Source organism: Myotis yumanensis, unplaced genomic scaffold (genome assembly GCF_028538775.1).
Source record: "Myotis yumanensis isolate MYYU_CA2020_CCGP unplaced genomic scaffold, mMyoYum1.0.hap1 SCAF_16, whole genome shotgun sequence".
Taxonomy (NCBI): Eukaryota; Metazoa; Chordata; class Mammalia; order Chiroptera; family Vespertilionidae; genus Myotis; species Myotis yumanensis.
The window spans coordinates 14,375,139-14,400,270 of NW_027223767.1; the positions used below are offsets into that span (position 1 = coordinate 14,375,139).

Consider the following 25,132-nt stretch of genomic DNA (forward strand, 5'->3'; position numbering starts at 1 on the left):
TTTCATGAAACCAGCAGGTGCTTTTTCTTTAATCGTTTTTCTTAAAAATTCCAGTTGATGTTCTCCAGGGGCATCACTTCTTTGTCCAGTCTCCCCCCTCCTCCAGCCCTCACAACTCTTCAAATTTGGGGGTAGTGTTATCAATCCAATTACAATGTCCTCAGGGAAGTGGAGGAAATCCAATTTATTGATTATGTCCTCTCACTGCAGACCCTCTGACCCCCCTGACAGCTCCCGCGCTCTCTAGTCCCTCAGCGCTGCCTTGGTTTCCCTACTGAGAAGGGGGATCTTCTGCTGTCCTAGGTGACGTGGAACTAACACCCAAGAGGAGGCTGGACATTCTCAGGGAGTTTCTCAGCTTCCCCCAAGGCACAGCCAGGGACAGAGAGGACATGAGGATCAGGACAAGCAGGGTGAGCTGGAGCAGGGGGAGGGCAGACCAAACTCCTTTACCGCAGAGGAAGGAACCACACTGTGGAGGGAAAATAAATAGAGGGGCCCAGGGCAGCAGTCCAGGCCCCCCAGGGGCACACTGACTGTAGGAGCAGCAGGCGAGTGGGAGCCCAGCACACTGGCTCCAGGCCCCTCGCCTGCCTCAGCCACTGAGGAAAAGACGCTTGTAGGCCTTGTTCATCTGCTCCAAGAAGATGAAGGTGAGGACGGTGTGGGGGCCCAAGCGGGCATAGTACGGTGTAAAGCCCTTCCACAGGCTGAAGAAGCCCTCGTAGCGAACGACCTTCGCCAGCACATCCTAAACAGGCAGGTGGGCAGGACAATGGGGCTAGGACCTGGCCTCTGGGGCCCTGGCCCTCATACCCAGCGACCCTCACTGTTTTCCCAGGACATCCAATCCTCCAGCCCAAGCCCCCAGCCCTGTTTCCTCACCAGGCCGTTTTTGTATTCCGGCTTCCCGTCAATCATTCGCATGTTCTGGATCCTGAAGGAGAGGAGGTAGGGGCATGAGAGACATAACGGGGGCCCTCCCTTCCTTCTCCAGGCCCAGGTCTGCAGACTCACCGGGTCTTGACAATGTCCACGGGCATGGAGGCAGCAGTAGTGACCAGGCCACTGATCATGCTGGCACAGAAGTGGCACAAGATGTTGTCAGAGAAGTAACCTGGGGGAGGTGGAGCAGGGAGTGGCAGTCAGCTAGAGCCCGGCTCAGGCCAGGCTGGGAGCTAAGGGCCCAGCTCTAGGTCTCACCTGAGTCCAGTAAGAACTGCTTGGATTGGGAGTAAGAGGCGAGCTGGGCAGCATTGACGACGACCGCCCGAGCCATGGTAGGGATGCAGCCCTGGGTGGGGAGTGGAAGAGGATTCAGAAATGCCTGGGACCTGACCCCACCCCTCAGGTCTCCAGCCCCATCACTCACCCTCCATAGTGTGGGGACCCCCTCCTCCCGAGCGATTCGAACCAGGGCATTAAACACATTTTTGTAGCCACGGCGTTGGTCAGCTGGAAGCCTGGTGGGAAGGCAGGGAGAGGCCAAGTTCAGGACAGACCATCCTGTCCCACAGGAACAAAAAAAGGGTGTCCAGAACAGGTGAATGCTCTGCTTTAGATCGAAGATAAGAAGTTAGTCCTTAATTCTAGATTCCAAGGAATGGAGCTGGAGGCGGGCTCAGACCTGGAACTCACCGGCCATCGGCGGTCATGCGAATAAGAGCCACCTCAGCTGGTGTTCCCACAAAGGCACCAGTTGCACCTGCAGTCATGCCAATCAGGGCCTTCAGCAGAAAGCCAGGAGGTGTGCCATCAGCCCCAGTCAAGCGTTCAAACAGCACCGTATAGATGCCAAGGCGAGTGGTGGTGTAAGTGGCCTGGCGCAGTAGGCCAGCTGACAGCCTGGGGAATGAAGGGGTCAGTCTATTAGGCCAAGGTCTGGAGCTGCCAACCCGCACCCTAATCCCCATCCTGTGGCCTCAATACCCGGTGTAAATGCCCCGCAGCCCTTCTGCCTTAAGGATACTGGTAAGGGCATGGAAGCTGGTTTTGTACTCTCGCGTTTTGGCTCCTTCCCCACTCAGCTGCATCCGGTTCTTCACCAGGTCCAGGGGTTGTACGAAAACGGTAGCTCCCATCCTGGGGGAATATAGGGGGAGAGTCAAAGTGTCCCAGATCTACCAGTGCCTACTGGTGCCTGCCATACGATTGACTAAATGTTCAGGAGGTCGTTGGACACGAGTATAAGTCTATGCGTGTATCAGGAGCAACGGGTCTAAACAGTCCAATGATCCAGCATGCAATGAAAAGTGCTCCATGCAACTCCAAGAGGGCCAAGCAGTGACTTGGGACTGCATGCAGTCCGACCCATTCAGGACCGGCAGGAGCCATGCAATGACATGGAACTCCATAAACCCGGCAGAGCCAAGCAATGGGTTGAGAAATTCAGGTGGCCCCGCATGCAGCCTAGTAAGGGCCCTGCAATGGGTAAAAATATCCTGGTATCCCATCAAGGACCTCGAAGAACACTGAGGACGGCGCTGACCCCGTGCCGGCTCAGTACACTGCAACAGACCCCAGGATGAACTGGGCCCGGTTACTTGCACCCGTCCCTTCCTCCTCTTTACCATCCCTAGGGCCTGCGCTTACCCGGCCAGGCCCCCAAACAGGAACTTGACCGACTTAGGGGACGTACGGGGTTTCCCGTCCATCCCGCCGGCCCCGGGACTCGCCGTCGCCGCCATCGCTACTCGATGGCCCTGGACACCCGGTCCCGTGCACGCGCGGCCCCGCTCGCGCCCAAGGTGACACCACGCGCAACAGGGGCGAGGGCGCGCGCGCACAGGCCGGCGGCTCGGGGTCCAGAACCACGGGGATGATGGCGCAGGCGCGCAGCGCAAAGGTGGCCGGGAGTAAGGCGGAGCTTAAGGAGGAGCTCAAAGATGTACTGCGAAGGGGTGTGGCTGATTTCGGAAGTCAAAGCATAGGCGCAATTTTCACCAAGTTGGAATCGCGGGAAAATAGAGAGGGTGTTGAAGATCTCGCGAGATCGAGTAAACTAAGCTAGCCAGAGTTAGGCGGTATCTCGCGATAGATACAACAAGTTTCAGCAGGTGGGAGGGAACTGTGATGAGGCCTCTCGCGAGACCTGAAGGTACCGCCACAGCGGCAGCGGCCACAGGGAGGAGAGGTTTGTAAATTGGTCAGCTCCAGGATTCGGGCTGTAAAAGGGGAACGACTGGGTCGTCTTCTGGAACTTCAGTGCTTCCTTCATCTCCATAGGCACTCCCTCCACCTCTAACCTTTCTTTTAACCGGCCTTTTAGGACCGGAAGTCCTTCATCTTGAGCGTCCAATGCTGGAAGCGGCCTGACTTTCTTTACCGGAAACCCTTTTCCAGGACCTAGGAAGACGGCCCACCTGGCCGGAAGTCCCACCTCTTTGAGCGCCCCCACCCTCCCAGAAGTTTTTCTGTCACCGGTGTTTACCTCCCTCTCCTTTCCCCGTTTTAGCCCCATACTAGGAAAGGCTACATTTAGTGTCTCCCTCCTAGGTCCACTAAACGGTTTGGATATCTCATTCCCCGAGCCGGGGTTCCTTCCCCGTATCTCCATGTAGCTGGGAAGTGGAACCTGGGGGTGGTTGGACCCCTGGGATCCTGGAGTGGCGGAGAGGGCGCAGAACTCCGCTTCTGCTCCTGCTACCAGGACGCCGCGGCCTCAGCTTCTCCCTTCCCGCTGCCATGCACTCTGCGGCCTTCTCGCTTCCTGTAGTTGTGGCCACTGTGCTGTGGGGAGCGGCCCCCATCCGGGGTCTCATTCGAGCGGTGAGTCAAAGGGGTAGTTGGGGCAAGAGCGCTTGAGGGAGAGATTGCAGGCTGAAGGGGAACATGCAATCTTTTGTCCGCAGACCTCGGACCACAATACCAGCATGGACTTTGCAGACCTCCCAGCTCTCTTTGGTTCTGCCTTGAGCCAGGAGGGACTTCAGGTAATTTTCTTTCCCCTTTTCTGTTTCCTTAAACCTCCCATCCTGGGTAGGGATTGAGGAGCCATACATACCCTTGGATGAAGCTAGAGGTAGGAAGAGTTGAGTGAGAAAGTGCATTAGCACATCTAGCGTGGAATCCAGAATCTAGAGGGAGAAGACCAAGCCTACCCTAAGAAATCTGAACCCTGTGAGGGAGACTGAAAGTGGATCAAGATAAAAGGCAGGGAGAAGTGGTGTTTACAGTAGAATCTCTGGGGTCAGTTATTGGTATATGATCATGGACAAGTTGATTATCTCTCTGAGCCTTAGTTTTACTTTAGCATGGGATAATAATAGATGTTATCTCAGGGCTATTGTGAGGATTAAATTAGATAAAGAAATTTTATAGTACTTAATCACAAAGATGCCCACACAGCAAAAATTGGATCATAGATATCAGTGTAATTGTTTGTAAGATGGGTAATTGGAAAATTAAAGAGAGGTGTTAAAAAACAAAATTCTAGCCTGGCAGATGTGGCTCAGTGGTTGAGCCTTGACCCATGCAGAGAGATCACAGGTTCCATTCCAGGTCAGAGCACCTGCCGGTTGTGGGCTCCATCCCCGGTCAAGGCTGTGCGGGAGGCAGCCAATCACTGTTTCTCATTGATATTTCTGTCTCTCCCTCTCCCTTTCTCTCTCTCTAAAATCAATAAAAACACATTCTAAAAAACACACAGAATTCTACCGAGTAAATTTTAAAGACCTTCCTGGCTTTATCCAATGATTTATGAATTGGGCAATAACCCATGTAGCAAATAGAAAGTAACTCCAAAGAATTGTACATATTGCCGAAACCGGTTTGGCTCAGTGGATAGAGCGTCGGCCTGCGGACTGAAGGGTCCCGGGTTCGATTCCGGTCAGGGGCATGTACCTGGGTTGTGGGCACATCCCCAGTGGGGGATGTGCAGGAGGCGGCTGATCGATGTTTCTCTCTCATTGATGTTTCTGACTCTCTATCTCTCTCCCTTTCTCTCTGTAAAAAATCAATAAAATATATTTAAAAAAAAAAAAAAGAATTGTACATATTGAAAGACTTTTAAGGCAGAAGGGAGCAGGACAAGGGAGTTACATTAGCAAAGAGCTGGTTGTTTTTGGCAAGGTCACCTTTCGGGAATGGCAGGGGGTCTATCAGGCAGATTACTTCACTAGTGCTGACCAGGTAATTCCAGAATGGCTTAAGATTCCATTCCTGGGAGAGGCTGAAACTGTAATTAAGTTCGGTAGTAAGTCTCAGTTTGGTGACATGGGGCTTAGCACAAGTGACTCTATTTTTTAAATTGATGTTAGAGAGAGGAAAGGAGAGAAACATCAGTCACTGCCCTCCCATACACACCAGGGATTGAGCCTGAAACCTAGTATGTGCCCTGACTGGGAATGGAACCTGTGACCTTTTTTGTGTATGGGATGACACTCCAACCAATTGAGCCACACAGGTCAGGGCCTTGTTGCTTCTTTTTTATTTATATTTTGTGTGTGTTGCCGCTTCTTTTTAACAGGAGTATGTTCTGTATGAGTATGTACTGGAGAGGGGAGTGTGGAATGGAACTTGAGAGAAAGTGACATGGATAAGTGGAGAGTTGATGTACAATCAGTGGGAAACTGGAATGCAGAATTTGAATTAGAGAATTGGAGTATGGGGTATAAGTTAGCTCATCTGGGACATGGAGAGGGATAAAGGGATGGTCTGGTAAAAGGATGTTGTTTGATATATTTTCATATTCAGGAAGCTGAGAAGAGGTAGATTTCTGACTTAGGTGGAATGCTCAGACCCCAGGAATGAGAAGGAAGTAGATAGAGAACATGTATATGGGGCCAGTGTGCTTGGTGGGCCCTATGGAGAGCAGAACCTAGGGAGGTGAAATCCAACTGTTTACTTCTCTTCTCCAGGGCTTTCTTGTGGAGGCTCACCCAGCCAATGCCTGCAGCCCCATTGCCCCACCACCCCCAGCCCCGGTCAACGGGTCAGTCTTTATTGCACTGCTTCGAAGATTCGACTGCAACTTTGACCTCAAGGTTGCTGAATATGGAGTGGGAGCTGGGAATCTGAGGGTAAAAAAATGCACCAGGAATGAAGGGAGATAAGACCCATAATGGCTCCTTATCCTGTCTTGTCTCTGTAGGTCCTGAATGCTCAGAAGGCTGGGTATGGTGCAGCCGTGGTACACAATGTGAATTCCAATGAACTTCTGAACATGGTGTGGAATAGTGGTAAGGTTAGACCTGAAGGGCTGGGTTTTCAGTAGAGCTCAGACTTAAGAGATGGGGGATGGGCTAGAGCAGTGGTCGGCAAACTGCAGCTCGCGAGCTACACGCTGCTCTTTGGCCCCTTGAGTGTGGCTCTTCCACAAAATACCGACTTCTGCGCATGGGCCACGAAGTTTCAGTCACACTGTATGTGCGCGCCCGCACGTGGTATTTTGTGTGAGTCAACCACTGGGCTAGAGAATTAGGGGAAAAAAGTCAATCTTTGGGTGGGATGGCACAAAAGAACCAAATGCTAGGATTACCAAAGCATTTGAGTAGAGGGTTGAGTCCTCAGTGTAATGAATGCCCTGATCCCTGCAGAGGAAATCCAGCAACAGATCTGGATCCCGTCTGTGTTTATTGGGGAGAGGAGCTCCGAGTACCTGCGTGCCCTCTTTGTCTACGAGAAGGGGTAGGATGTGTCCCTCTTTCCCACTCTTTCTTTAGCACTTTCATGCCAATCTGGAGCCCAAGCCTCAGGCCCTTCTGTCTCTTGACTTTCTCTTCCTTTGTCACTTTGCTTTTCCTGCCCCTCTGATACTGATCTTCCTTTTCCCAGGGCTCGGGTGCTTCTGGTCCCGGACAGTACTTTCCCATTGGGTTATTACCTCATCCCTTTCACAGGGATTGTGGGACTGCTGGTTTTGGCCATGGGAGCAGTGATGGTGAGTAGCTCAGGGAGCATGATGGGAAGAGCTGAAGCCTTTAAAACCAGACTGGCTCTGGGGTTTAGTAATGGGGATGCTTTGTACTGGATTGTCCAGTTTTGTTCCCTAAGGCTGATCTGATCCATCCACTCCTTTTCCGCAGATAGTTCGTTGTATCCAGCACCGGAAACGGCTCCAGCGGAACCGACTGACGAAAGAGCAACTTAAACAGATTCCGACACATGACTATCAGAAGGGTGAGGGGGATAGGGGAGTGGAAGGCCTTCCCCATAGTGTATGGTTCTGAAGGAGTTTGAGCCCAGGAGATAAGGGGCAAAGAAAGATGGCAGAGAGATGTCAGCCTGAAATGCCACCTTTCCTCTTTTAGAGAGGGAGATGGATAGAGAAACATCGATTTGAGAAACATAGATTGGCTGCCTCCTGCACCCCCCTACTGGGGATCAAACCCACAACCTGGGCATGTGTCCTGAACAGAAATCCAACCAGTGACCTCTTGGTTCATGGGTTGACAACTCACCTGAGCCACAACCAGCCAGGCACCTTTCCTCTTTTTACCCACACATACAATGAAGACAGGATAGGAACAGAGCAGATGAGAAGTAAAGATGACTAATGGAGTAGTTGGCGGGAAAAGATGAGGACCAACCTTGATTATAAGAGAACATAAGTGGAAGGAGTGAGGAGGATTTACTCTGAGAACAGGTGAGGAGGGGCTAGGTTTTTTCGGCCCAGGAGTCTCCTTGCCCAAATAAGGCAATAGTAGAAGCCTTACCCTCATCTCCACCCTCACCCCTCCCCAGATAAAACCCACTTCCCTTCTTACCTCTGCTTTTCTTTGTCCCTTCTAAACCTCAGTTCCTACACTTCGGCTTTATCCTGCAAGTCCCAGTCTTAGCTATTCCACTGGCTTTGTAGAACCAGGGAAAATAACTTGCAAGGGTTAGCTACCTACAGGCCTCCCAGAGTGAGTGCTTATGGGCCCTGGTCCAAAGTGCCTCAATAAAAGGACTCCTTTTTTCCGCCCCCAGGAGACCAGTACGATGTCTGTGCCATCTGCCTGGATGAGTATGTGGATGGTGACAAGCTGAGGGTACTCCCCTGTGCACATGGTGAGGCCCTCAGTTTCAGTGCCCATGTCCCACACTACCAGCAGGCATGTTGTTTCACCTCATTCCTCTCGGCAGCCTATCACAGCCGCTGTGTGGACCCCTGGCTCACTCAGACCCGGAAGACCTGCCCCATTTGCAAGCAGCCTGTCCACCGAGGTCCTGGGGATGAGGAGCAGGAAGAAGAAACTCAGGAACAAGATGGTGATGAGGAAGGGGAACCAAGGGACCATCCTGCCTCAGAGCGGACCCCACTTCTGGGCTCTAGCCCTACAACGCCCACCTCTTTTGGCTCCCTAGCCCCAGCCCCACTTGTTTTTCCTGAGTCTTCAGTAGATCCTGTACACTCTCCTCCCTCGCCCTCCTCAGCTGCCATCCTAGTCTAATAACCCTTGTCACCCCCACCCTGATGACCTATTTTGCACAGCATTTCTCTAGCCTTCTATGTTGAAGAATAGGGGATATTTCTACCCTGGGTTTCTCCCTTACCCAATCCCATCCGTTTGAGGGGGTTGGTACAAAGGGACTGGGCCTTCAATTACTGGGTTAATAAAATTGTTTTTGTTGACTAAGGAAGGGGAAGATCATTTTCACACAAATGAACCTCTTACCCACTTGGGAAATTGCCCCCTTTTTTGGTATAAAGGGGCAAGGGAGTTCTGGAAGAGACTAACCTAATCATGGAGATAGCCCCAGCATTTTGTGAGTCAGAGAGGGGGAGCCCCACCCACAGGATGACTCAACTGGCCCTGCCTTGCCCACAGACGGGCCCATTCTATGGTCTGGATGGCTCTATTCCATTATTCACTAATTCAACTAGCACTTGTACCTAGGGCTAGAAACAGGCAGCCAGATAGGCCTGAGGCAGGTGCTCAGCCCTACACTTTGTAGTGCTTCAACCCTTCCTGCTCCCAACCCCAAACAAGGATAAAGGAGGCAAGTCCTAATGACTGCCCTCCACCCAGGCTAAAACCACACAGCACCTTGTTAGAATCTTTTTTATTCAGAAAAAAACAAAACAAAAAATTTTTTCCAACCACACACGGGAGGGGTATGGGTAGGGGGAGGTGTCTTCCATCCAGCCCTGGCCCCCAGCCCATGTGGTTTTGGCAGCAATAAGGGGTATAGGGTAATGGCCCAAAAAATAAAAATGGTATATGTGTGTGTATGGGAAGGAGAGTGCCAAAGCAGTGGGGAGTGGTAGGGGGAAGGGAAAGATGAGGTCAGTACTGGGAACGCCGCAGGTAGTTGGCCATTTCATAACATTTCTTGTTGATCACACCACCGTGGATACCTTCTTTGCCCATCAGCAGGACTAGCGCTGGAGGAAAGAGAGAGGAGGCTAGGACCCAGGTGTCACAATGCTACCCCCTGCCAGCTGTTGAGCAGCTGTCCAGCCCTGGGGGCTGTAACCCAACCTCATCTCCCAAACCCCACCCCACCCCCACACACACAGGCAGGCTAGGCTGTCAGTCACCCTGAAACAATAGGGCTTTTCAAAAAAAAAAAAAAGATTGGGGGGGAGGGAGGCGGTGTCAAGCTAAAAGACTGGAACCAGAACACTAAAATTTAGGGGACAAAGGCTTATAGACCTGACTCCTGTTCAGGCTAGAAATGGTTATGGATGAGCCTGCCAACTCCAAATTTTAACAAAAGGGTTCAAAAGACAACTCCTAAGTGCTGACTACAATCAACAGTCGGCCTCCTCCCAAAAAAGAGTTTCTCATCTGAAAAGGCTCAAGTAGGAAGGAACTGAAGAGGTAATATAGTCAATTCCTTTATATTTTAAGATGAGGAACTAAGAACTGGAGGGACTATCCAATATCCTAAATACCCAGCAGGCTGGGAGGAGAAGGCTGCTCTGATCCCTTCATACTGGGGAACCACACAGAAGAACCCAAAAGACTCATAGGAGGATGTACATTAGGGATATTGGAGCTCCAGACTACAGAAAGATAAGACTCAGAAAACTCACTCCTGGCAGTCATGGTGACAGTGATGTTGAAGGTGGGAGCTCCCCCAGTGCTCTTGGTACGAAGATCCATGCTATAGTCGGGATCCTGCAGCAGTATGTCCCGGATCACAGAACATTTCTGGCCACCGATTGTCAGCCCATTCACGGTCAGACCTGACCGGTCTTTGCCAACCAGGACAGCAATTTCAGCTGGCTGGAAGGGGAACCAAGCACTCAAGTTAGTACACCAAGGTTCCCACCTTCTCCAAGGGCATACCCGCTTCTCACTTCTCAGGAGAGGAAATGTGTGTGTGTTAAGTGCTTTGTACTCATCTATGAAAGCTGAGGAGCTCTTAGGACTTTGTGGAAGTTAGTCCACAAAAAGATCAGGATCCTCAAACCCAGAGAATGGTAACATGAAGAGATGGCATATTCCTCTGGAGACTTAGCAAACCCAGGAAATAAAGGGCCAAAAGCCAGTGAGGAAAGTGGAGTGGAATGGAGTGGGGAGCCTTTGGATGCTCAGAACCCTCCTTCAGGAAAAGCAGAAGCTAATAGGGGAAGAGAGGGGGCGGGCAAAGCCGGAGAAGCAACTTTGTCCTTATTTGGTCAAAGGTTCTGAAGGAGTTGTTGGGGGCCCGGACGCCTGGGTCTCCAAGTAACCTAGAGTTTAGGTCCAGGTACCTATGCCCCAAGATGAGGAAGCAGATCCCTAGGGGCTTTCCGGGGAAGTTGGAAAACTTCTAAAAGGGGACCTGGGCTGGACCCAGCACGCCAGCTCTCGGGTATAGATACCCCAAGGAACCTTTCCACCCCTCCCCCTTACACCGCAAATCCCCACATCCGGTCCCCTCCCGCCCGGAAATCCCCTTCCCCCCCAATTTGAACTTCCGCTCCCTCTCCCCACTTCCGGGCAGTGTGGACCCGGGAGGCAGTGATGGGGACAGCAGTGGTCATTCTTTATACTACCCTAGAACTTCTCACAAAGTTCCCCTGCTGCAGGCCCCGCAGGATGGCGGGAAGGGAGGGCGAGGGGACTTCCGGATTTGGTCTCACAGGAATGCTGAAGTCCACCACGCAGACTTGGGGAGGGGAGGGGAGTTGGGGACGTGAGGCGGCTCAGCCTTTTCCAACCAAGTTGGGAGGGGCAGGGAACCTACAGAGGACCAGCATGGAAACCCGGCCACGCTCCCTCCCGCATAAGGGGGAACAATGGTGGAGGGGGCATGAGTTGGCGGCCGGAAGTGGAGCTCGGGGGTCCGGGGGTCCCACAGTCCCTTCTCAATCACAATCCCCGGTTGGAACTGCAGCGCGTGCCCGCCCCGCCCTGAACGAGGCGGAAGTGGGCCGCCGCACCGGGCGGCGCACCCCTCCCCGCCCTGTGCCCCGGATGTAACGCCCCGTCGCGGAAAGCGGGCGGCGGGCTGGATGGGAGACACCGCCTGGGGCGTAGCACTTAGGGGGCTGCCGAGGGACCCTCACGTGCAGCCACCATTCGCGCCGCTTCCAGGGCAAGGACCGGGTCGCGGCCTTTCGCAGCCCTTCCCAGACCGCACCCGCCGCCACACAAGTCCCTCCCTCAGAGTCCAAGCTCGGCCAGTACCCGGACCGCGGAGGCCTCGCAGTACCGTGATGTTGGCGAAGGTTTTCCCGGGAACGGCGGCCCAGATGGAGGGCGTGTCCTTATAGCCCACGATGGCCGCGTCCTGACAGGTCCCGTCCTCCATGAGTCTGGTGATGTAGGATTCCCACCCGGCCGTCGACATGGCGCTGCTACTGGGGCTGCTCTCGGCGCTGCTGCTGGGGCCGCGGGCTGGGCTCCGGCTGGCGGGCGGAGGGAGGCGGAGAGCTCGGGGCACGCGCTGCCGTCCGGACCTCGGCTCTGCTAGCTGTGCAGCAACCCTCGCACCGCCACTTCCTGCTCCTCCCCCCGCTTCTAGATTTTTATTTGCAAAGGGCGGTAGGGGCGGGGCCTGCTCCCCATTCCCTCCCTACCTCCCCCCTTGCCTGCCCAGATACCTAACTTTGTGCAAATGCAATTTAAAAAATCCCTCCCCCATTGCAAAATTTGCAGAGGTCAATGGAAAGCAACATAAAGGGATGAAAAGAGTGGGGAGTAGGAAGAGGTTAGGGTGAAGGCTCCCTCCAATTTGCATTGTGAACCACACTTGGGTATAAGGGAAGGGAGTGAGCCAGAGGAAGGAAAGTAAAAGGAGGAATTACCGAACTGCCAATTTAGCAAAATTGAGTGGGTTCGGGGAACTCAGGGTTAAACGGAACGACTCCCCTTCCCCCACCTCCGCCGGAGGGAAGGAACGGCGGGCGGCAGCGCGTGCGCCCGCGCCTGCGCCGGGCCCGGAGGGAAAGCGCGTGGGGCGGTTGGGGCCGGCGGCCGGCTTCGCGGGCGCGCGTCCCGCTGCGCCGCCGGGGCCGCTTTGGGACCCCAGCGAGGGGAGGCGGCCGGGGACGCGTCTCCCGCCGGGCGGAAGAGGCGGGGGCGAGAGCCGAGGCGTGCGCGTTACCGCTTCTCCACTTTTGGTTTTATTTAATAAAAAAAAAAAAATAAGAGAGCAAAGGGGAATTTGACAAAATACCCCGGCCAGTTTCAGAAGTGAAGGCACCCACTGGAGACACTTCCGTCCTGTCCCCACTCTCTGGCCCGGTGGCACCATTTCGACTCAGTGGAGCCCCCCACCCCCACCCCCACTTAGGGGATCACCCCTGACGGCATCGGCTCCAGTCCCAGGCCTCACGCTCACGTCCCAGCCCCGCCCGTTCCCCGGCCAGCAGTTCGGGTCACCGGCCGCGCTCCCGGGCGCAGAGGTCACGGAGCGCGGGCGCCCGCGGGGCTCGGCGGGCGGGCCTATTTTTTAAGGCGGAAGAATACTAATAAGTTTCAAGCTTTGCAACTTTTTCAAGAAGGGGAAGGTCCCTTCTTCTGTGGGGCCGTAGGGTTTCTTTCTTCTTTTTCAGTAAAACGTATGCCAACAACTTGAGTTCGAATAGGTCGCCCGCCGCCAACTGGAAGGGGGTGGGGCCGGATCCGGCAGCGGGCTCAGGGGAACCAGCCGCGCTCCTGCCGCGGGGGCTGCCGAGCAGCCCGGCCGCTTCCGGTCCCCGGGGGAGGGGGGCCTCCGGGCGGGAAAGGGCTTCATCTCTCACCCTCCCGGGCTGGGCGCGGCCGCTCCGCAGGCCTTGGGCACCCGACGCCCCCCGAGCTCGGGTTCCTAGACAGCCGCCGGGGCTGAGTCACCGGCCCGCCGAGGCGGGGCCGCACTCGGGCACGTGGCGGCGCTCCCCGCCCGCCATCTCCTGACCTCTGTCCTGCCGCACCCCCCTCCCCGGGGTGGAAAAATCCCGAGAGGGAGCGGCCAGAGATAAGGGGGGAGGGGCGAGCCGGGGGAAGGCACTCTGGGCTGGGGGCTGGAGGGCGGACCGCGCGGTGCAGGCCGTGCGGGGGGGGCAGGGGGGAGCTGAGGACTGGCCCGCGGCCGTGAGTCACCGGCGCGGGCGCGGCGGGAGGGGCCTCCGAGTCGGCCCGGGCAGCCCAGGCGCTCCGTGGCCCTCGCCCGCCGGCCGGCCGGCCGGCCCGCGCCTTGGCGTCCCTCCCTCTCCGGGCCGACGCCGCACGGCCCCCTCCCCCCACCCCCGCCGGCCGGGCGGAGATTGCCTGTGCTGAGACCCACTGCCCGGCGAGGCCGCTAGAGGACCACCAGCGTGGCCCGGGCGTGCGGACACTCTGAGGGCCGCCCCTCCTCCGGTTCATTCATTGTCACTCCCGACTCGACGTGGACGGGCTGGGACCGCGTCCTGAGCCGCCCGCCGGCGCTGGGGACAGGGGCTCCTGGCGGACGGCCTCCCGCTGGGCGATGAGCGCCGCCCCAGCGCTGTCGGGCAGCCGCGCTTCCTCCCGGGGCCGGGGCCAGTCTAAATGCGTCTCCCCTCCCGCTCCCCCGCCTTCCTTGCTTGCGGGGAGAGGCCGCGATGAGGGCCCTAAGAGGTGAGACCCTCTCGCCGTCCGAAAGGGGGTTTCCGTTTCAGACTCCAGAGCTGGCCCAGAGCCCCGGTTCCTCCCCCCACCGAGGGCAGCGGCAGCCCCTGCCGGCCACGTGCGCTCGGCATGTGTGGCTGCCAGTCCGGCAGCCCCTCTTCCAGGCCCCCTCCCCAGCCCTGCGGGGCTCAGGTTACTCCTGGCCTTTCCTAAATGGCACTAGTTCCCCTTTAACCTTTGCAAAAGGGGAATCTAGTCCTGGGGAGGGGAAGACCCTCCGCCCCCCTTCGGAAGCCCCTTCCCAGAGCTGGAATTAAAAGTAGGGACATTTTGCTGGGGAACAGAGAGAAAGAGGGGTAGTTATTGACCTTTGGGAAGGGGGCCTTAGGCTGTAGTGGGCACTTGGCTGCCAGCCGGGTGCGGAGGGGGAGGATGGAGAGGGAGAGAGGCGGGGCTGGCTGGGGGACAGGGTGGCTGGGGATAAATGCCCAGCCTGAGAGGGGGTGAGCTGACACTGTCCCAGCTGCCACCTAGACCCGGAGCTCACCCCAAGCCCCAGCCAAGACATTCAGGTCTGGTGAATCTTTCAGCCCCCGGGGGTGGAAGTGGTAAAGGGTGAGGGTGGTGCTGGCTTGAAGGAAATGTCAGCTTTTTTTCCCCTCCTGGGACTGGGGGTGCTTACAAAAGACTGGAGGAGTTGGAGCAAGCAGGATGGGTAGCCATGGGTAGGGAAATGAGGATGTGAAGAGAGGCAGGCAGAGATATGGAGAAGGGTAGCTAGAGCTTCAGCCAGGCGGAGGATGTGGGCCCCCCTGAGGAACTGAAGACTGAAGAGCAGGGGGGGAAACAAACAGAATAATGACAGAAGAGCTGATGGCTAGGAAGCCATGGAGAACAGATTGCTTGACTTTGCGGTAAAGGGGTTCAGGGAGTGGTGGAATCAGAATCGCTGGAGCTGTAAAGGAGAGGCCCCTGGATTCTTGCGACTGGCGGAGGGTGGAATAGGAGCTGTTCTGAGTGGGGGAGGGGGCTGTGCCTGCCTCTTTGGTCTGTGACCTTTTTGTGGGATATTTTTAGCTCCAGCACCTGCCTTCTTGGGGTGGGGAAGACTCTTAAAGGGCACAGGATTTGGGGTTCCTAAAGGGATCAACTGTCCACACTCAACCCCTTGTCCTGCAGCCATGGCCATGCAGAAAATCCTTGCCCGGGAAATCCTGGACTCCAGGGGCAACCCCACTGTGGAGGTGGACCTGTACACAGCCAAAGGTAACACAGGCCCCGTGACTTGGTTTGCCTTGGAAGACCCTGGCCCCATCTGGTCTTTATCCCCCAGCTGTCCCACATCCTCACCTTTCTCTGAGATCCCCTTCCACAGAGCTCTTCCCAGGCCTTCCTCTTCCAACCTGGCTCCCCTGCTGGGAGAAGCCCTAGTCTGTCTGCTGTCTGCATGGCCTCCACCCTAGGCTCAGAGAGGAGGCTTTGGCCCTTTGGGGGTGGATGGGCCTGTCTGTGATCTTCCAATTCCTCTCACCCCAGGCCGATTCCGAGCAGCTGTGCCCAGCGGAGCTTCCACAGGTATCTATGAAGCTCTGGAGCTAAGAGATGGAGACAAATCTCGCTACCTGGGCAAAGGTGAGGAAAGACCAACACTTGAAGAGCCTGTGAGGGGTGGTTTCAGGACGTGGACACCCCCTCCCCCCAATATCTGCTTGGAGTAAAGGCCTGGAACCCAAAGTTCTTGAGGAGCTGGGGTCCACGGGAAGAGACCTGATTGAATCAGATCTGAACCCCCTCCTCTGGCCTCTAGGCGTCTTGAAGGCTGTGGAACACATCAACAAGACTCTGGGTCCTGCTCTGCTGGAAAAGGCAAGTGGGGAGAGCTTATTCCTCCTACCCCCCACCACCCCCTGCCTGGGAGGGGGCCAATGGTTTGTCTCTCCAAATACCTGCCCTTCTTGCTTCTGCACATGCCGTGGCTCTTTAGAAATCTGACTTCTGCTCTCCCCTCCTCAAACCTGCTCTTCCAGAAACTAAGCGTCGTGGATCAAGAAAAAATTGACAAATTTATGATTGAGCTGGATGGGACTGAGAATAAATGTGAGTGAAGGGATGGGATGTGGGATAGAGGGGGAGAGACCGTGGGGCTAATGTCTGGTTAGGATTATTACTGTGTCCCACTTTGGGGGGCACATCGTAGCTGGGTGGACTTTTATTCGTTCTTCAGGCATTTCCTGATGGCTGTGGACACAGTGTGAAGCTGACACATTCCCCTTTGAGATGACCTCAAACACTGGGGGAGAAGCTCTCACCCTTTCTTTGTGCTTGCTTCCTCCAGCCAAGTTTGGAGCCAATGCCATCCTGGGAGTGTCGCTAGCTGTGTGCAAGGCTGGAGCAGCCGAGAAGGGGGTCCCGCTCTACCGACATATTGCAGATCTTGCTGGGAACCCGGACCTGGTCCTCCCCGTGCCTGTGAGTGCAGATGCCCCCCCAGATCCCACAGTGACAGAGTTGCTTCATCCAGCAAAAAATTTATAAGCAGCCCCTGGAGTGTTCACCTTCCAGACCCAGCTCCAAAGAAACAGTTTCCTGAAATGGAACCTCTCCTGCTCAGTCCAGCCCCCCTCCCCCTCCCTTCTCTCCCACAATCCAAACCTTCCCTTAAGCCTCTCTGCTTCTTCCCCCTCAGGTAACCCAGTTCCTTCACATTCCAACCTGAGGCTCAATAACTGCAGCTTCTTATTTTGCTTCCTACCCCAACCCCCAAATCAGATAGAGAGCTGCTTTATGGCAAGGATCTTGGCATTTCTTTGTATCTTCTTTAATCCTTGTAAGCTCAGATTTCCTCTTTATGGAAACCCTTTGAATTTAATGTCAATAAAAATGTTATAGACAAAGCCTGAACTATGAACAGCTTCATACCATAAAAGCTATTTTTTTAAAAAAAGGTAAAATAAAAAGTTGCAATTTTTATTGTTACTAGGCAGATTGTATAAGAACATGAGCTGTGGAGATAAACTGCTGGGTTCGAATCTTGGTTTTGCCTGTGTGTTAGCTGTGTGATCCTAGGCAAGTTATTTAACTTCAGTATGCTCCGTTTTCTCATTTGCAGATTTGGGGGGGGGGGTAATAATAGTACCTAGTTCATAGGGTTGTTTAGAGAATGAAATGAGCTAATAGAATATGTGTGAATCACTTAGAGCAGTGCCTGGCCTGTAGTAAGTGCCATATCAGTTACTGTTGTGTACAGGCACATGCTAGGAGCTTTACATTCACTTTCTCTAATTTTCAGCATAAGATCCTACAGGGAAGCAGGTGGTATTCCCATGAGAGAAATGAGGAAAGAGGCTCTGAGAAGTAAAATTACTCACCTTAGGTCACTCAGCTAGTAAGTAGGGAAGCCAAGATTCCACCTGGACCCCTCCTCCCCGGCTCTTCTTGATCCATCATACCCTCGCCCAGGTCTGAACACCCACTCCTCCTCTCAGGCCTTCAATGTGATCAATGGGGGCTCCCATGCTGGAAACAAGCTGGCCATGCAGGAGTTCATGATTCTGCCTGTGGGAGCCAGCTCCTTCAAGGAAGCCATGCGCATTGGTGCGGAGGTCTACCACCACCTCAAGGGGGTCATCAAGGCCAAGTATGGGAAGGACGCCACCAACGTGGGTGATGAGGGCGGCTTTGCCCCCAACATCCTGGAGAACAATGAGGGTCAGTGTGAACACTCTGAAGGGCAGAACCCCTGGGTCCTCACAGAGGAGGGGGCTGTGGAGACAAGGTGCCCAGGAGCCTCAGGTCTTCTCTTGTCCTTCTCCCAGCCCTGGAGCTGCTGAAGACGGCCATCCAGGCAGCTGGCTACCCAGACAAGGTGGTAATTGGTATGGATGTGGCAGCATCTGAGTTCTATCGCAATGGGAAGTACGATCTTGACTTCAAGTCACCCGATGACCCCGCACGGCACATCACAGGAGAGAAGCTAGGGGAGCTGTACAAGAGCTTCATTAAGAACTATCCTGGTGAGACCCCCTTCCCCGCCAGGTGTTCAGTGCACCTGCCTGAGTACCTGGTAACTGCCCAACACACTGACTTCAGAGCCTCCATTGCCAACTCAGTCCTTCAATCCTTAGCACCATTGCAATCTCCATCCAAATTCTTCTGACCTGTCACCCCCTTCATGAAGCCCTCAGACCTTTAACCTGACTCTGCCCCATCTCCTGCCAGTGGTCTCCATTGAAGACCCCTTTGACCAGGATGACTGGGCCACTTGGACCTCGTTCCTCTCGGGGGTGGACATACAGATTGTAGGAGATGACCTCACAGTCACCAATCCCAAGAGGATTGCCCAGGCCGTGGAGAAGAAGGCTTGCAACTGCTTGCTGCTGAAGGTCAACCAGATTGGCTCGGTGACCGAATCCATCCAGGCGTGAGTGCCTCCTGGCCCTGGGGTGCACCATAGCCTCCCTCCACCCCAATTCTGCCTCCTCCAGCTGCAGTCTTGCCCTCAGACTCCAAGTCTACCTTTCCCCTGGCTCCTGACCCACCCCACTCTTGACTGACCTCAAGGCTTTGACTAACTTTTTTTTTTTAAATATATTTTATTGATTTTTTACAGAGAGGAAGGGAGAGGGATAGAGAGTTAGAAACATCGATGAGAGAGAAACATCGATCAGCTGCCTCCTGCACACCCCCCACTGGGGATGTGCCCACAACCAAGGTACATGCCCTTGACCAGAATCGAACCTGGCACCCTTCAGTCCGCAGGCCGACGCTCCATCCACTGAGCCAAACCAGTTAGGGCTAACTTTTAAAAACACATATTTTTTCATTGATTGCAGAGAGGAAGGGAAAGGAAGAGATAGAAACATCAGTGATGAGAGAGAATCATTGATCGGCTGCCTCCTGCACGCCCCCCATTGGGGATCCAGCCCACAACCCGGGCATATGCCCCTCTGGGAATTGAACCATGACCTCCTGGTTCATAGGTCAACACTCAACCATGGAACCACACCAACTGGGCAAGGCTTTGACTAACTCTTGGCCTGGCCCCAAGAGCTTTGCCATTGTGACCTGCTATCCCCACCTCCACCCCATACCATTCTTTTCTCCAAGATTCTGCCCTTTCTACCAGCATCTCAGGAACCAAGTTCAAGATCAGGAATCCCCCCTTTTCTTCTAGTTTCCAAATAACTTTAGTCATTACCCTCCCCGCAAAGTGCCTGCTCCCCAAAACAGAAAAGCCCCATCCAGCCCTGGCTTTCTCACTGGAGGTTCTGTTAGGCCATATGGATTATCCTCTCTCCGCAGCTGCAAACTGGCTCAGTCTAATGGCTGGGGAGTGATGGTGAGCCACCGTTCTGGGGAGACTGAAGACACATTCATTGCTGACCTCGTGGTGGGGCTCTGCACAGGACAGGTACTCATGGCTCCCCTCTGTCATGTTAGAACAAGTTTTCTTGGGATCCCTGGCCTCCTGCCCCTGAGTTGAATGGCACCACAGGCAGGCTACTTCCTCAGGGCCAGGCCCAATCCCTCCTCTCTAGCGTCATGCAACCCTTGGAATCCTTCTCCCCCCCCCTCAGATCAAGACTGGTGCTCCCTGCCGCTCAGAGCGTCTGGCCAAATACAACCAGCTCATGAGGTAAAGTGGGTGCAGTGGGCCTGGGTGTGGGAAGCTGGGGGCTGTTGGGCTAGAAGGATGCAGTTCTGACTTGGTCTACCTTCTAGGATTGAGGAGGCACTCGGGGACAAGGCTGTCTTTGCTGGACGCAAGTTCCGCAATCCAAAGGCCAAGTGAGAAGCTGTGGGCCCCAGGACCCACAGGATAGATGGAGGCCTTCTAGTCCTTCTCCCTGAAATAAACACTGGTGCCAACCAAGACAGTGGCGTGCTCCTTTGTGGGAGGGAGGAATGCTGTCTCCGGACTGGAAAAGACAGGAGATGGGGCAGGAAAGAGAATAGATGTATCACCTGCTGTGACAAAGAGGAAGTGAGGGACTAGTCATTGAGGAAGTTGGGCTGAATCTAGGACAACAAAGTTCACATTGTGAAGGAGCTGGGGGAAGCAGGTGCCACATGTGAAATGAAGCTGGAAGCACTGACAGAACATGGAACTAGAACCAGAAGAGGGGGATCGAGGGTCTGACATCACCATGAGGGGAAGCTGAATCAGATCTGCCAGTAAGCTGGAGTACACAGTCTGCAGAGTGTGTGGTGTTGAAGTCAGGTGCTTTGTGAGATGACCGTGTAAACCAGAGCAGCTACCTTCTGTGGAGCTCAAAGATCTGCAGCTGCTCTAAATATCTGATATATATTGACTTGTATAATCTTTGAAACAGTCCTTTCAGATAGTTACCATTATTATCCCCATTTTATGGGTAAGGAAACTGAGGCACAAGAAAGTCAAATACCCCACCCAATGTAACAGTAACTGGCAGAGCCAGGATCCAAAACTAGGCCATCTGGCCCTAGCAATTGTGCTCTTAAAATACTCTCTCTTATGAAAGTGCCAATATTTGGCTATCTTTGGCTTACACAAACAGTTTTATCCTGCTCAAGCTAAAATCACTTCTCTTCCTCTCCAGGACCCACCTCTTATTTGTTTAAACAAACCAAGACATTGGTTCAAACAGTGTTTATTGAATGTAAAGTAACCCCAACCCCATGGGGAAGAAAGTTCCAAGGAGAACAGAATAACACAGATTAAATACCCACCTGTGCATTCACACTCTTGCGTGCGCACGTGCACTCACACACACACACACGCACGCACGCACGCACGCACGCACACACACACACACACACACAACCATATACATATCCAAACTCTAATAGTGACAAATCAAAAACACCTGCTTCCTCCAGCCTAAGTGATGGCTGTTAGCAGGTGGTTCAGAGGTGGGGCTCCAGAATGGGTTTTAATAGCAGCAGCCTGTCCCTCCCTACCCCGTCCCAGAGAGCTGGGGTGCCTAGGAGGTAGGTGGCAACTCTTCCCCACTCTGCCGCAGACGCTTCTTGGCTCGGATCTCATTCATGGCCTCTTCAATGGAGCGTGTGTCCCTCTTGTTGGCCACAGGCACTAGGGGCAGAGGAAAGGGTGGGGAGGGCCTAGGATCCCTGTGCCTTAGCCTTCCCTCTCCTACCCTCCCCAGCCCTCACTGTGGCCTCACCACAGCCATAGGTCTTGTTGGCCTGTAGCATATGGGCTGCATCCTTGGCTGCCCCCTTGCCGATGAGGTGGCTGTACTTGTCCTTGTAATCACTGGTGGGGCTCACTACCACAGGTCCCTGCTGAGCTGCTTCCTCCTCCTGCCGCTGGGCCAGCTCCTAGGGGTGCAGAAGTGGAGCACTGGTGTTCAGGGGCCTGACCCCAACCCCTCCCAGGTGGTGGGCTCCGGGGACTGCCAGGCATAACTCACCTTCAGCTTCCGTTTCTCCTCAGCCTTCTGGGGGTCCCACTCCTCTCCACGACGGTAGGAGTCCAGCTCTTCATCTGAGGGTGCAAACTCCTGGGGAAGAGGGATGATGGCGTCAAGGCTCCATATACATGTTTCATCTCATTTCTCTTCCCCAGGGGGGCACAGGCTGAAAGGGGGAGAGTGGGGAACTCAGGCCTTTTACCTTTTTGAAGATCATGACATAGCGACATTCATCATCTTCCCCGAAGGAGAAGGATGTCAGGCCGGCCACTTCCACCACATCGTGTCTGCGAAGGGAGGGAGGACAGAGAGGAAAGAGTATGTGGAGCCATGAGGGGGCCTCGCGCCCTCCTCTTGTGGATTTCCACACTGGACCTTTCATGCCGCCCTGGCCACCCGTTTCCTGCCTCCCCCAGCCCAAGACACTCACAGTATGCTTCTCTCTATCTTGTTCATCGGCTCAAACTTTTTCTTGATCTGCCCACTGTCTTGGATGAAATCGGACACCTCTTTCTCCATCTTGGGAGAGGGAAAGGGGGAGAAGATATGAGGTGATGGCTCTGCCCCAATCTCCCTCTTCCCAGCTGGGCCAACGGGCCTTTGCCTCCCCACACCTAACCCAGCCTCCATGCCATTGGCTTCCAGGCTTCACGTCTCCTGAGGCATTTTCAAAATCACTGAGTTCTAATTCTAACTTATTGGAAATCCTTCCTGAGGCTGCCTTGATCTCTCCAGTTGTTCTCACCCTTTTACGAAACTCCACTTTCTGTTGTTTCTCTTGCTCCTGTAGTTTCTTCAGGCGGGCAGCCTGCTCTGGGGGTGAGAAATGGCAGCATGAGGCCAGGGCAGAAGCATGGGTGGGGAGGTTGTAAGGCTTCAAAGGAGGTCTGGTGTCCACCAGGAGGTATCAGGCTGGGAAGGGAGGGCTTTTTATTCACCAAGCATTTATCGATGTTTAAACCTGGCACTGTCCTAGGCCCTGGAGCACCAAGCTCTTTAAGACATAGCTTTGCCCTTCAAGAGCTCAGAGGAGGAGTAGCAAAGATTAGAATCACGCTTACCCTCACTTCCCAATCTCACAAGGGAAACCAATTCACAAACATTTAATACCCACAATATACAAAGAACTATAAGGCACCTGCGGAGGTAAAGAGACCAGACTAAGCCCTGGCCTTAAAGAGTTTATCATCTTATTGTCTACATAGGAAAGGGGAAATTATTTAACTTCCTACCTTTATTTTGTAAACCCCGCCCCCCAAAACTTCTCACTTCTACAGACAAGATGAAGCTGAAATGACTAATCTGACACCATTCTCCTTGGAGAGTGTAGGTGTTCAAAGTCAATTGTAGAGGAACTTCCCATCCTTACATCTTAATGTCCCCGCTCCTCTCTTCTGTCATTTTAAATCCTTTATATCCTTAAGGCCCATTTCTTCCACAGCATCCAAATAGCTCTAGCTGCACTGACTTCTTCCCATTTTCCTAATCAGTCCATGCCTTTGCACATGTTGTTCCTTCTGCTTGAAATGCTTTTCCTCCTCTTGCAAACTTTGAGATTTGCCATGAGTCAGGGTTACTCACTTCTTCCTCTGGGGCCCACACACATTGTGCTGAGAACCAATATAGTTTAACTGTTTGTCTCCCCTACCATCCTAGAAGCTCTAGGAGGCAGGGACCCTGCTCACCTCCTATCCAGTTATTCTCTGTGGCCCCTGACAGCTTAGGAGCTCTCATCTCTTTGACATCAAGGGCTCTGACCACCAGTGGCCACTGAGTGTTCCACAACTGCTTTGAGTTCTCTCTGGATCTGAGATGGCAAATGATGATGGTTAAGGTCATAGGCTTAAAAGCCACACTTGGATTCAAAACCCTGTCACTTATTAACCCTGTGACCTCAGGCAAGTGACTAAACTCAACTTTGGCTTCCTAGTCTGCCCGCTGCTGCTGCTGCTGCACCTAGTCATGGCGAGCATGAAATAATCCCAACTGCCGGGCCCATTATGTTCCCTCCTTCCAAATACGCATCTGCCTGTAACACTTCGCTCCCCCTCTCTTACTGAATCATCTATCCTTCACTTCAGATCCCAAGTCACCACAGACTAGGTTAAGGACCCCTCGGTGGTCGCTCGGATAACTATTTTTCTCTCAGGGTACTTATCAAGTTGATAATTAAACTTCTATGTGATCATTTAATCAACGTGCATTTCATCAATGCTTCAGACTGTGGGCTTCGGAGGGTACCCTGGCTCCTAGCAACCGTTCAGTAAATAATAAATATTTCGCTATTAAGCAGCACTTGAGCGCACTGGAGGCATCCGGCCTGCCCTGGCCCCTAGGGCGGGTGGGAAGCCGGGGGCCGGGCCGGGGCTAGTCTGTGGTCTCGCAGGGTTGGGGGCTGGGTCCTTCCCAAGGCACTTCTGTCTGACTTCTTCACACGCAGCAGCACGAGCAACCCAGGGGACGGCTGCACGCCAGGCCTACCGCGCCCTACGCTGGCGGCGAACTCAGGAGCCCGCCTGCAGGGAAGTCACTCAGAGAACCCAAGTGCGAGCCTACAGCCAATCGGACCGACAGAGGCATTTTCTTCTCTCCAATCAACATCACCACCCGGGGAAAGTAAGGCTACAGATGGGCAGGGTAGGAAAGAGGTTAAATCAAGTAGGAGGGACATAAGGGCACCGAAAGGACCCATCAACCAATTGGAGGTGCTTGAGGTGGGTGGGTGGGCCAGAGGAAGGTCTTTAATAGGCAGACCTTTAAGAGGGCCAATAGAGGTGAAAGGACTGCGGATGGGCGTATCCTGGACCCAATTAGAATGGGAATGGGTCGTGGGACACTCCGAAGTTGGGCGGGGCTGAGTGACCGAACACGCCCTCCTGCGGCCCGAAGGCGGGTCAAGAAGCACCAAGTTGGGTGGGGTCGGAGGCAATCTACCAATCAGAGCACGCCAGCAGCGGACAGGCGGGCCTCTTGGCGAATGGAAAACAAGGACTACGAGGCCAGGAAAGAGGCAGGAAACTGGCACTAGGCTTCGGGTAGCCAATCACCGTCCGCTACGAACAGCGGGCGGGTCAGCAGACCTTGTAGGGACTCTAGGGGGCCTATGGAGGGGCCTTTGAGGGGGTTTTCAAGGTGGAAGAGGCGGCACCATCTAAAGGAGGAAGAATGCGGTCCTGAGAACCGAATGAAGAAAAGCAGATGTGAATTTGGGATCCTCACCTCGGGCCCTGCGCCGAGTCTCCTGGTCACTGAGGCTGGGTGGCTTTTCCATGGAGCTCAGGATGGAGCCCAGTAGGTCCGCCATCTTGGGAGTGACAGAGACGGGGCGGTGCGTCTTAAAGGGAAGGGCGAAATGCCTTTAAGGCCGGAAACACGTCGGAGGTGGAAAACCTCACACCGGTCCCGCCCAGGCACTGAACTGGCCCGGCGCGCGGCAGCCTCCCCTGCCGAAGCCCCGCCCCGGCCCTCCCCTCCCCCTTAGACAGAAGTCGGAGGCTGGCTGGTGCAGCGATGTTTAATGGCATTTCTTAGAAACTAAGCCCATGCACAAGTAGAAAGTGCTCGTGGGGCCGGCGGAGGCCCCCCACAGCGCCTGGGAACCACAAGTCCGGCCGTGCAGCCCTCCCCGGCGCCTTAAATAGACTCTTCACTATACTCTGTATGTTACATATTTACAAACCCCCTCCCATCGGGGGATGGGGTGGGACTCCGCAACGTGTTCCTATATACAGTCTCCCCTGTGGCCCCGAGGCTGGTGGCCAGAGTTGGAGTGACGGGGGGAAGACA

General features: G+C 54.3%; 5 protein-coding genes across 5 annotated transcripts; 2 read left to right on the forward strand and 3 right to left on the reverse strand.

Annotated features, from left to right (window-relative positions):
* SLC25A11 (solute carrier family 25 member 11) lies at positions 1-2,832 on the reverse strand. The gene is made up of 8 exons (XM_070395492.1): positions 2,593-2,832; positions 1,930-2,082; positions 1,639-1,845; positions 1,373-1,463; positions 1,204-1,294; positions 1,018-1,117; positions 886-937; positions 1-751 (listed from the first exon to the last, which is right to left on the reverse strand). The coding sequence occupies exons 1-8, from the start codon at positions 2,685-2,687 to the stop codon at positions 596-598; spliced, it is 945 nt and encodes a 314-aa protein (XP_070251593.1). The 5' UTR covers positions 2,688-2,832; the 3' UTR covers positions 1-595.
* A 203-nt stretch (positions 2,833-3,035) lies between these two features.
* RNF167 (ring finger protein 167) lies at positions 3,036-8,561 on the forward strand. The gene is made up of 10 exons (XM_070395491.1): positions 3,036-3,133; positions 3,269-3,768; positions 3,852-3,932; positions 5,859-5,984; positions 6,092-6,179; positions 6,537-6,627; positions 6,775-6,880; positions 7,026-7,119; positions 7,912-7,992; positions 8,068-8,561. The coding sequence occupies exons 2-10, from the start codon at positions 3,685-3,687 to the stop codon at positions 8,373-8,375; spliced, it is 1,059 nt and encodes a 352-aa protein (XP_070251592.1). The 5' UTR covers positions 3,036-3,133; positions 3,269-3,684; the 3' UTR covers positions 8,376-8,561.
* A 412-nt stretch (positions 8,562-8,973) lies between these two features.
* PFN1 (profilin 1) lies at positions 8,974-11,847 on the reverse strand. The gene is made up of 3 exons (XM_070393790.1): positions 11,572-11,847; positions 9,965-10,157; positions 8,974-9,310 (listed from the first exon to the last, which is right to left on the reverse strand). Exons 1-3 carry the CDS (start codon positions 11,707-11,709, stop codon positions 9,213-9,215), a joined length of 429 nt encoding a protein of 142 aa, XP_070249891.1. The 5' UTR covers positions 11,710-11,847; the 3' UTR covers positions 8,974-9,212.
* Positions 11,848-14,428: 2,581 nt separating this feature from the next.
* Positions 14,429-19,806, forward strand: ENO3 (enolase 3). Its single transcript, XM_070393636.1, has 12 exons — positions 14,429-14,506; positions 15,114-15,200; positions 15,471-15,566; positions 15,742-15,800; positions 15,962-16,031; positions 16,270-16,403; positions 17,420-17,642; positions 17,750-17,947; positions 18,153-18,354; positions 19,236-19,344; positions 19,511-19,569; positions 19,656-19,806. Exons 2-12 carry the CDS (start codon positions 15,116-15,118, stop codon positions 19,723-19,725), a joined length of 1,305 nt encoding a protein of 434 aa, XP_070249737.1. The 5' UTR covers positions 14,429-14,506; positions 15,114-15,115; the 3' UTR covers positions 19,726-19,806.
* Positions 19,807-20,547: 741 nt separating this feature from the next.
* On the reverse strand, positions 20,548-24,690 carry SPAG7 (sperm associated antigen 7). The gene is made up of 7 exons (XM_070395471.1): positions 24,566-24,690; positions 22,092-22,159; positions 21,777-21,865; positions 21,549-21,633; positions 21,347-21,436; positions 21,098-21,254; positions 20,548-21,006 (listed from the first exon to the last, which is right to left on the reverse strand). Exons 1-7 carry the CDS (start codon positions 24,648-24,650, stop codon positions 20,897-20,899), a joined length of 684 nt encoding a protein of 227 aa, XP_070251572.1. The 5' UTR covers positions 24,651-24,690; the 3' UTR covers positions 20,548-20,896.
* Positions 24,691-25,132: the final 442 nt, after the last annotated feature.